Consider the following 8,150-nt stretch of genomic DNA (forward strand, 5'->3'; position numbering starts at 1 on the left):
CGGGGAGCATGAGCACCCAGCCTCCCGCGGAGTGGATGCACGACGCGTGCCCGTAGCCCGCGCCGCTCACCGGCAACACCTCCCCAGTGCGGGGGTCCATGACCGAGATCGTATCTGGTTCTGAGCTCCCATCGGCTGTCGGCGACGGCGGCCTGAACAAAACACGAGGGAGCTTGGCTGCGGCCGTGCCTTCGCATGGGATGAACGGCGAGCTTGCCTCTGGCTCTGAGCCGTCCATGGCGATGGACGGCGACGTCCGTCGTAGTCGTAGCGGCACTTCCTCCCTCCAGAACCACAAGGCGGTAAGTTAGTATATATGGATTAACACCAAGTCGAGGCCTAGTCGGACAATAACTCAAAACTCGCACGGACAATAAGCAGCTCTTAGATTCCTACTCGAACATGGCCACATTGTTATGTTAGCATGCAATCTATATCCATCCATCTGGCCTTGCACGCTGCTACACATATACTCTTAACTCTCTCTTCTCGATCGGGACACCCGCGTGTTGCAAACTTGCAATCTAGTCGGGCAGTAGCCTAGGGTTCGACTTGGAGCGACGATGGCGCGAAAGAGGAAGCTTGAGGCGGCGCCGGGGCTGGACGAGGCGGACCGGACGCTCCACTCCGCCTTCGGTGACGCCGCCAGCTCCGTCTCCCGGCTCTACTCCCAGGCCATGGCGCAGCAGAGGCACGCCTCCCGCGCCGGCGAGCTCCACGCCCTCGTACGTAAACCCTACCAGACCTCACTTTTCCATGGTTCTTCTTCTTCTTTCTATGATCACCGCACGTTCGATCCCGTGCATGGTTCTTACCTTACTGGATCATCGTCGACGCAGGAGAAGCTCTCCCAGTGGATCCTCAGGAGGCGTGCGGAGGAGCCGACGCTGACGGTCGCCGACATCATGGCTCACATACAGGTACGTACGTACACAATCTGGAACACTGGTTTTGAATGCAACAGTGACAGCCTCCAGTTGAGATATGTTAGACTATGTATAACTTCTGTACCTATGTACGTATTGTAACACAACCATTATATATAATGAGATAAGCCACCCCTAGAGGGTTGTGCTGGTTCCCAAAACTTATTGTCTTACATGGTGTCACGCTAGGTTACGATCGCTTCCGCTTCTAAACCCTAATACCCGCACCGCCGCCGCAGCCGCCGCCGCCGCCGCGCCACCGATCGCGCCGCCGCCATGTCGAGCGCCGCCACCACCGGTTCCACTGCTGCGGGCTTCCTCCCGGCCTCTCTTGCGGCTCTGCTCAACCTCCCGCTCGATGCCGTCTCCGTTCCGGCTCCGATCGGGACAAGGAGCATCGGCTCCGTCTTCTCCACGCCGCCGGCGCCCTCGCTCGGGCGTGACCTCGTGGTCCACACCGCGGCGCCGCCGTCCGCTGCGGATTCCGCAGGCGTCGTCCCGCCGCTCCTGCCGCGAGCGGATCACACCGCCCCGCTGGCGGGGTTGGCGGCGTCCGCCCCGGCCGCGGGCCTTGCGGCGTCCGCACCGGCCGCGAGCTTTGCGGCGCCCGCCCTGGCTGCGGTCCCGCCTCCTCCCGCATCGGCTTCGGTGCCTCCGGCTGCCTCCATGGTGTTTGCACCCCAGGCAGCCTCCTTGATGGGATCGTCTTCGCCGCCGCCGTTTCACTTCGGTCATCTCATCACCATCAAGCTCTCCGCAGACAACTACATCTTCTAGCGTGCGCAGGTTCTCCCGCTCTTGGGGAGTCACTACCTGCTAGGCTACGTCGACGGATCGCTTCCCTGCCCACCCGCGTTGGTAGACAGCGTGCACGGTCCGGTCTACAATCCGGCCCATCGCGTCTGGACGGGGCAGGACCAGGCGAACCTCTCCTCCATCCAGGGGTCGCTCTCGCCGGCAGTTGCCGGCCTTGTTGTCTTCGCGAAGACGTCTCATGAGGCCTGGACCATCCTTGAGCGCACCTTTGCAGCGCAGTCCCAGGTTCGTGTCTCTGCACTCCGTCGTCAGCTTGGAGAGTGTCAGAAGCTTGACTCCACGACCACTGAGTTCTACAACAAGGTCAAGGGCCTTGCCGACACATTGGCCTCCATTGGACAGCCCCTCACCGACTCCGAGTTCAACTCGTTTATTGTCAATGGTCTTGATGAGGAGTATGATGCCTTAGTCGAGATCATCAACGAGCGGGGTAACTCGACACCCATGTTGGCACACGAGGTTTTCTCTCGGCTTCTTCTCACTGAGCAACGGGTCGAGACTCGCCGCACCAGGGGCACTGGCTCTCTCTCGGCCAACGTCGCCACCAAGGGTGGCCGCTCTTCTTCATCACCCTGGTCTCCCTTGGGGCTGCCACCGTCGCCCGCCTCGGCCCCCCCACCTACTGCGACCTTACCAGGGGCTGGCGGTCCACGTGTGTGTCAGCTTTGTGGCCGCGATGGGCACTGGGCCTCCAAGTGTCATAAGCGCTTCCAGCGAAGCTTCCTTGGTCTTGGCAATGACGGCAAAGATACACGCAACAATGCCCGTCAGGTCGCCATGGCTGATCGTCCCGCACCGCAGAAGCACCAGGGACACACTTAGTCCTACTCCATCGATCCACACTGGTACATGGACTCTGGGGCGACAGAGCATCTGACCAGCGAGATGGGGAAGCTTCACACTCGTGAACCCTATCATGGCTCCGACAAGATCCACACCGCCAATGGAGCAGGTATGCACATCTCTCATATTGGTCAAGCATCTCTTCTCACTAGACATGACAATAGGAGTCTTCAGCTTCGCAATGTTCTTCGCGTTCCATCTGTGACCCGCAATCTTCTTTCAGTTCCTAAACTCACACGTGATAATAATGTGCTTTGTGAATTTCACCCTTTTGATCTTTTTATTAAGGATCGGGGCACGAGGGACATTCTTCTTAGTGGGCGGTTGTGCCAGGGCCTCTACCGTCTGGAGCATCCTGGCGTCGCTCGCGTTTTCAGTGGAGTTCGGGTCTCTCCGTCACAGTGGCATGCTCGTCTTGGTCACCCGGCCACACCTATTGTCCGTCATATTTTGCGTCGTCATGAGCTTCCTAGTTTGTCTAGTAATAAAGATGTAGCAGTGTGCGATGCTTGTCAGCAGGGGAAGAGTCATCAACTTCCTTTTTCGGAGTCCAGTCGTGAGGTGAAACATCCGTTAGAACTTGTGTTTTCAGATGTATGGGGTCCTGCTCAGACTTTTGTCAGTGGTCATAATTACTATATCAGTTTCGTTGATGCTTACAGTCGCTTTACCTGGCTTTACCTTATTAAACGCAAATCTGATGTGTTTGATATTTTTGTTCAGTTTCAAAAACATGTTGAACGTCTTCTCAAGCACAAAATTGTTCATGTCCAGTCGGACTGGGGGGGCGAGTATCGCAACCTCAACTCCTTCTTTCAGTCGCTTGGGATAGCTCATCGTTTAGCATGTCCACATACACATCAGCAGAATGGTTCAGTCGAACGTAAGCATCGTCATATTGTTGAAGCTGGTCTTACTCTGTTGGCCCATGCATCTGTTCCGTTTCGGTTTTGGAGTGATGCTTTCACCACTGCATGCTTTCTCATCAATCGTACTCCTACTCGTGTTTTAAACATGAAGACTCCCATTGAGGTTCTCCTTAATGAACAACCTGATTATAACTTTCTCAAGGTATTTGGGTGTGCTTGCTGGCCGCATCTTCGTCCATATAACAAGCGCAAGCTTGAGTTTCGTTCTAAGAAGTGTGTTTTCCTTGGCTATAGCTCTCTTCATAAAGGTTACAAATGTCTTCATGTTCCCACTAATCGTGTCTATATATCTCGGAACGTCGTGTTTGATGAGCATGTTTTTCCCTTTGCCAACCTTCCTGTGTCCACTGTCGAACCACCATCCCTGCATTCATCCTCTGTTGCTTCTGACCAATTTGATGATGTTGCATACTCTCCTTTGCTGTTACCTAACCATGGTGCAGGAACCGGACGTGGAGCTCGTTTGGAGCTGTTGGAGGATTCACCATCATCATCGTCGTCTTCTGGTGGGCATGTCGATCGCCCTCTGTTGCATGGCATCGATTCGCGTGCCCATGCATGGTCACCCGACGAGCCCGTCGCGCCGAGCATCTCCACTGCTCGGTCTGCTACGCCAGTGATCGCCGAGTCTCCAGTGGCTCGGCCTTTTTCGCCAGCGGTCGCCGAGTCGCCCGTGGCTCGGCCCGTCACGCCGTCTTCGCCCGCGGCTCGGGTCCTCACGTCGCCTTCATCAGCGGATCGGCCCGCGACACCGGCCGCGCCACGGCCCACTATGCCGAGCTCGCCATCGGCCCGGTCTGGGATGCCGGAGTCGCCAGCTGCTTCGTCTGCTCTGCCGGTTTTGCCGGTGGGCCGGCCTTCTTCGCCGACTGAGTCCGAGGCTACCGTGCCTGGCTCCTCGTCACCGGCTGACTCGTCAACGTCGCCGTCCTCCAGCCCGTTGCAGGCTGCTTCGTCGACCTCGGTGGTTCCTGTGTCTCGACCACATACACGCAGTCGCAGTGGCATTTTCAAACCTAAGGAACGTACGGATGGTACGGTTGCTTGGTTGGCTGCTTGTTTGGCTGCTGCTGTTGCGGATCCATCTTCTGAGCCTCGCTCATATCAGGCTGCCCTGCGCATTCCACATTGGCGAGAGGCTATGGAGCAGGAGTTTCATGCTCTTCTTCGTAACAAGACATGGACTCTCGTTCCTCCACCACCACGGGTAAATGTTATTGACTCAAAATGGGTATTCAAAGTGAAGAAGCATTCGGATGGATCTATTGAGCGTTACAAAGCGCGACTTGTTGCTCGCGGTTTTCGGCAGCGTCATGGTCTTGACTATGAGGACACCTTCAGTCCTGTCGTCAAGCCTACCACTATTCGGCTTCTTCTCTCCATTGCTGTTTCTCGTGGTTGGTCCCTTCGTCAACTTGATGTGCAGAATGCTTTTCTACATGGATTTTTGGAGGAAGAGGTTTATATGAAACAGCCGCCTGGTTTCTCTGATCCTGATCGTCCTGACTATATATGTCGTCTTTCCAAAGCACTATATGGTTTGAAGCAAGCTCCTCGTGCCTGGCATGCCCGCCTTGCCTCTGCCCTTCGTGCTCATGGGTTTGTGCCGTCCACTGCTGACACTTCATTATTTCTTCTACAGAAGCCAGAAGTCACTATGTATCTTTTGGTATATGTCGATGATATTATCCTTGTCAGCTCTTCTCAGTATGCTGCTGATGCTCTTGTCTGCTCTCTTGGTGCTGATTTTGCGGTCAAAGATCTTGGGAAGCTTCACTACTTTCTTGGAGTTGAGGTCACTTCTCGTGCTACTGGTCTTGTCCTTACGCAGAAGAAGTACTCCTTGGAGTTGTTACAAAAAGCCGGCATGCGGAAGTGCAAACCGACCACCACACCCATGTCGTCTACCGACAAGATAACAGCTGTTGATGGTGAGCTTTTGTCTCCTGCGGATGCCACAGAGTACAGAAGCATTGTTGGTGGACTTCAGTACTTGACGATCACGAGACCAGATATCTCTTATGCTGTTAACAGGGTTTGTCACTATCTTCAGGCTCCCAGAGATACTCATTGGGCTGCTGTTAAACGCATTCTTCGTTATGTTCAGTTCACCCTGACTTTTGGTATGCATATTCGGTCGACTTCCTCTCGGGTCCTTTCGGCCTTCTCTGATGCAGATTGGGCTGGTAGCCCAGATGACAGGCGATCCACGGGGGGTTATGCAGTATTCTTTGGCTCTAATTTGATCGCCTGGAGTGCTCGGAAACAGGCTACTGTGTCACGTAGCAGTACTGAAGCTGAGTACAAGGCTGTGGCTAATGCTACTGCAGAGATTATTTGGGTGCAGTCTTTGCTTCAGGAGTTGGGTTTGTCTCAACCACAACCTCCTATTCTTTGGTGTGATAACATCGGTGCTACATACCTTTCTGCAAATCCAGTATTTCATGCCCGAACGAAACACATTGAAGTTGACTATCACTTTGTACGGGAACGTGTATCATAGAAGCAACTTCAGATCAAGTTTATCTCGTCTAAGGATCAACTTGCAGATATCTTCACTAAGCCTTTACCACTGCCATAATTTGAGGCTTGTAGGCGCAATCTTACCCTTCTCAGTTCTTTAGAAAGTGGCTAAGATTGAGGGAGGGTGTTAGACTATGTATAACTTCTGTACCTATGTACGTATTGTAACACAACCATTATATATAATGAGATAAGCCACCCCTAGAGGGTTGTGCTGGTTTCCAAAACTTATTGTCTTACAAGATACATAACTGATAACTCAAATTAGATTGATCTGTCCCTCGGCGCACGCATGTGTATGAAATGGTTATGAAATCCGATGCTTAATGTTCTTACCAACATTATTTGTTTGGCAGTGCGAGATGGAATATGGCGGAGGCAGGGACGCGCAAGCCGCCCCGAGATCAGCACACCGGCAGCCGGCTCGGGGAGGCCGGAGCGGCGAGGACGGCTTTGCAAGCTCCGACGACACCACCGCCATGGACGTGGCCTGATGGAACCATGCATGCGTTGTGGCACGACAAAGATCGAATACAACAATCCGAATAGATGGACAAACGGCGTACTACCTTTTTTGGGTTACGTAGTTGAGCTTGAGCACATGAAGCGTTGGTTTTTCTCGTGTACGGAAGTAAAGAGCAGCCGGCGGATAAAGCAATAGTTGCAAGTATTCCCTCCATTTCTGTCCGTTTCTTTTTACTCCACGTGTAAGGTTTGTGTTAAGTCACTCTTAACCAGCAAATGTCAACCGGGAAGTATGGCAATTACGAATGATTTGCATGGCAATTTATGTTGGCCGTGGGTGGCATGTTTAGTTGGCAAGCATGGCAAATCCGTCTCGGTGCAATTTTTTTATGCCAGGATGTGTGCACAAAATAGATTCAGACGAGTTCAAAATAATTCTGCCTTCATGATCCCAAAATAAAAGGGCGTGATTCAAATAATATACATAAACATATTCATTGTAATGATTTTGTAATGGGTTTCTTCTATTTAATAGAAAAATAAAATTGCAGATGTGTTAAATGGGCCATGCAGTGGATTGACCTTTTCAATCACGCCCCAAGCTCCCACCACAAGTCGTATATTAGAGAACCTTGGTGACCACTTACATCAAAATGACATGATTTCGGTATGGTTGGTACCCAAAGGTGAAGTGGTGGAAAGAGAAGCCACGGACGTCTCACCGATGGTTCTCACCCCTTCAGTAGTGATGGAGGCACCATTAGGACTTCCATATGCAAATCTTTCCACCACTGCTGGTCCAGCCAATGCATTCATATTGCCAGCTTGGCCGGCTAACATCCTAACAAGCTCCGTGGATGCATAAAGCTTATGCTTTTGCGAGTTGAACAGAATTCGGTTTGGAGAAGCTCTACGGGCTCGGTAAGATGTCAGTTGCTCTGTTAGGACATCTCACTCTAGGACGGTCAAGCCATAAATTAGACCACAATGCTCTAATACCAGTTGAAAGGATCGAGATAGACATATGGGGGTGAATAAGGACAACTACATTTTTTTCTTTGATTATTAGCAAGTTTAAGCTATTGGGAATATAAAGGTGTGCCTAAACAATTGCTATGATGAAATAAACATCCTATATGATGCTTGCAAGGCCAGTGACTAAAATAAACCACAAATATTGAGTTAGGGTTAGAGATAATTGTAGACCCTAGAGATGATAATGTATTTCGATATTCACTTCCTCGGAAGTAATCAAATCACCTCATGGGGGATGGGAGTTACCATGAAGGAACACCAAACACCACGAAGGCTCACCATATTATCCTTGATATATCATCACGAAGACGATTACCATCCACTAGTGGTAGACCCTGAGACGGCCTTCAAACCTTTACAAACTTCGGGGGTAAATCAGAAAACAATTCTTTACTGAAAAGTCCAATAGCCTAGGAGTCTCCAGCCTTCAAGAGTGAATTTGGTTGCTTAGGTCCAAACAGAGAGGAGAGGATTTGGGTGGAATCTCTCTCAAATCTCTCAAGGATTCCCAAAGAAATCTTCAATATCGAGTGGGAAATATGAGCGAGAGCATTTCTCAGATGTAGGTCAGTGTATCTACCTGGTCAACTAACCCAGTAAGTGGTGAGTGTTA

General features: G+C 51.8%; 1 protein-coding gene across 1 annotated transcript; it reads left to right on the top strand.

Annotated features, from left to right (window-relative positions):
* Positions 1–487: 487 nt before the first annotated feature.
* Positions 488–7,934, top strand: LOC123082629 (uncharacterized). Its single transcript, XM_044504934.1, has 4 exons — positions 488–725; positions 840–920; positions 6,394–6,452; positions 7,853–7,934. Exons 1-4 carry the CDS (start codon positions 564–566, stop codon positions 7,932–7,934), a joined length of 384 nt encoding a protein of 127 aa, XP_044360869.1. The 5' UTR covers positions 488–563.
* The last annotated feature ends 216 nt before the right edge of the window (positions 7,935–8,150 follow it).

The sequence above is a fragment of the Triticum aestivum genome, chromosome 1B (genome assembly GCF_018294505.1).
Source record: "Triticum aestivum cultivar Chinese Spring chromosome 1B, IWGSC CS RefSeq v2.1, whole genome shotgun sequence".
NCBI classification, from domain to species: Eukaryota; Viridiplantae; Streptophyta; class Magnoliopsida; order Poales; family Poaceae; genus Triticum; species Triticum aestivum.

Excerpts from the sequence above, each read along its gene's own strand:
- LOC123082629 (XM_044504934.1), top strand. The coding sequence starts at position 564 with ATGGCGCGAAAGAGGAAGCTTGAGGCGGCGCCGGGGCTGGACGAGGCG. Across the intron at positions 726-839 it reads CCGGCGAGCTCCACGCCCTC|GAGAAGCTCTCCCAGTGGAT; the intron begins GTACGTAAACCC and ends TCGTCGACGCAG. Across the intron at positions 6,453-7,852 it reads GCCCCGAGATCAGCACACCG|CCATCCACTAGTGGTAGACC; the intron begins GCAGCCGGCTCG and ends CGAAGACGATTA.